The sequence below is a fragment of the Eimeria acervulina genome, genomic scaffold (genome assembly GCF_000499425.1).
Source record: "Eimeria acervulina Houghton genomic scaffold, Eah_scaff823, whole genome shotgun sequence".
NCBI classification, from domain to species: Eukaryota; Apicomplexa; class Conoidasida; order Eucoccidiorida; family Eimeriidae; genus Eimeria; species Eimeria acervulina.
The window spans coordinates 1-1,280 of NW_013549580.1; the positions used below are offsets into that span (position 1 = coordinate 1).

Sequence of the window (1,280 nt, forward strand, 5' to 3'; positions counted from 1 at the left end):
AGACCGTTGCAGGGAGTTGAATGATCAATTATTTATGCGGTGGAAGGGCTTAGGGTTTAGTGTTTAGGGTTTAGGGTTTAGGGTTTAGGGTTTAGGGTTTAGGGTTTAGGGTTTGTGGTTTCAGGCATCGGGGAGTTGCCTTTAGAATTCGTGCAGGGGGGTTGGCAGCAGCTGGAGGAGTTTCTGCATTTGTTGTTTGCTTCTAAACCCCTGAAGAGAAGATGTCTCCTTGCTCGTGTATGAAGCTTTATTTCTTCTGTCTCCTTTGCTTCTTCTGTCTCCTTCATTTCCTCTGTCTCCTTTGTTTCTTGTGTCTCTTCTTCTGTCTTCTTTGCTGCTTCTGTCTCCTTCATTTCCTCTGTCCCCTTCATTTCCTCTGTCTCCTTCGTTTCTTGTGTCTCCTCTGCTTCTTCTGTCTCCTCTGCTTCTTCTGTCTCCTTTGCTGCTTCTGTCTCCTTTGCTGCTTCTTCTGTCTCCTTTGTTTCTTCTGTCTCCTCTGTTTTTCTGTTTTACTTACTATTTTGTCTCCTTTATATCTTTTGTCTCCTTTGTTTGGCTGTCTCCTTTCTTCTTCTGTCTCCTTTGTTCTTCTGTCTTGTTTGTTTTGCTGTTTGATTTATTCTTCTGTCTCCTTTCTTCGTTTGTCTCCTTTCTTCTTCTGTCTTGTTTGTTTTGCTGTTTGATTTATTCTTCTGTCTCCTTTCTTCGTTTGTCTCCTTTCTTCTGTCTCCTTTCTGCTCTTTTCTTTTTCTTTCTTTTGTCTGACTTTTGTCCGCTGTTCTGTCTCCTTTTGTCTCCTTTTGTCTCCTTTTGTCTCCTTTGCTGTCTCCTTTTGTCTCCTTTGCTGTCTCCTTTTGTCTCCTTCAGTGTTTTCTTCTGTCTCCTTTTTGTCTCCTTTTGTCTCCCTTTGATTTATTTTTTTGCTGCTTCTTTCTTCACCCGCGCCCCCGCCATTCTCTTTTTTTTGTTTGTCTCTTTTAGTCTCCTTCTTGTTTCTTCTTCTGTCTCCTTTTGCTGCTCCTTGACAGGGTTTAGGGTTTAGGGTTTGCGAATGAGTCTGCAACCAGGCATGGGTGTATGTTTGTTTACTTGTGTGTGTGTTTGTGCTGCTGCTGCTGTTGCTGCTGCTGCTGCTTCTGCTGCTGCTGCTTCGTTTTCTGTTTCTGCGCTGCCGCTTCCGCTTTGCGCTTGCTGCTTTTGCTGCTTTTGCTGCCGTTGCTGCTGCTGCTGCTGCTGCAGCTGGTGGAGACACTTGTAAGGGACGGTTGGGGGCCCTGTTT

General features: G+C 44.5%; 1 protein-coding gene across 1 annotated transcript; it reads left to right on the forward strand.

Moving 5' to 3' along the window:
• Positions 1-124: 124 nt before the first annotated feature.
• Positions 125-243, forward strand: EAH_00050000 (hypothetical protein; the record flags this gene model as incomplete). Its single annotated transcript, XM_013394318.1, has 1 exon — positions 125-243. A coding segment is annotated over one exon (119 nt), but the record flags the coding sequence as incomplete, so codon positions are not given.
• Between the last annotated feature and the right edge of the window lie 1,037 nt (positions 244-1,280).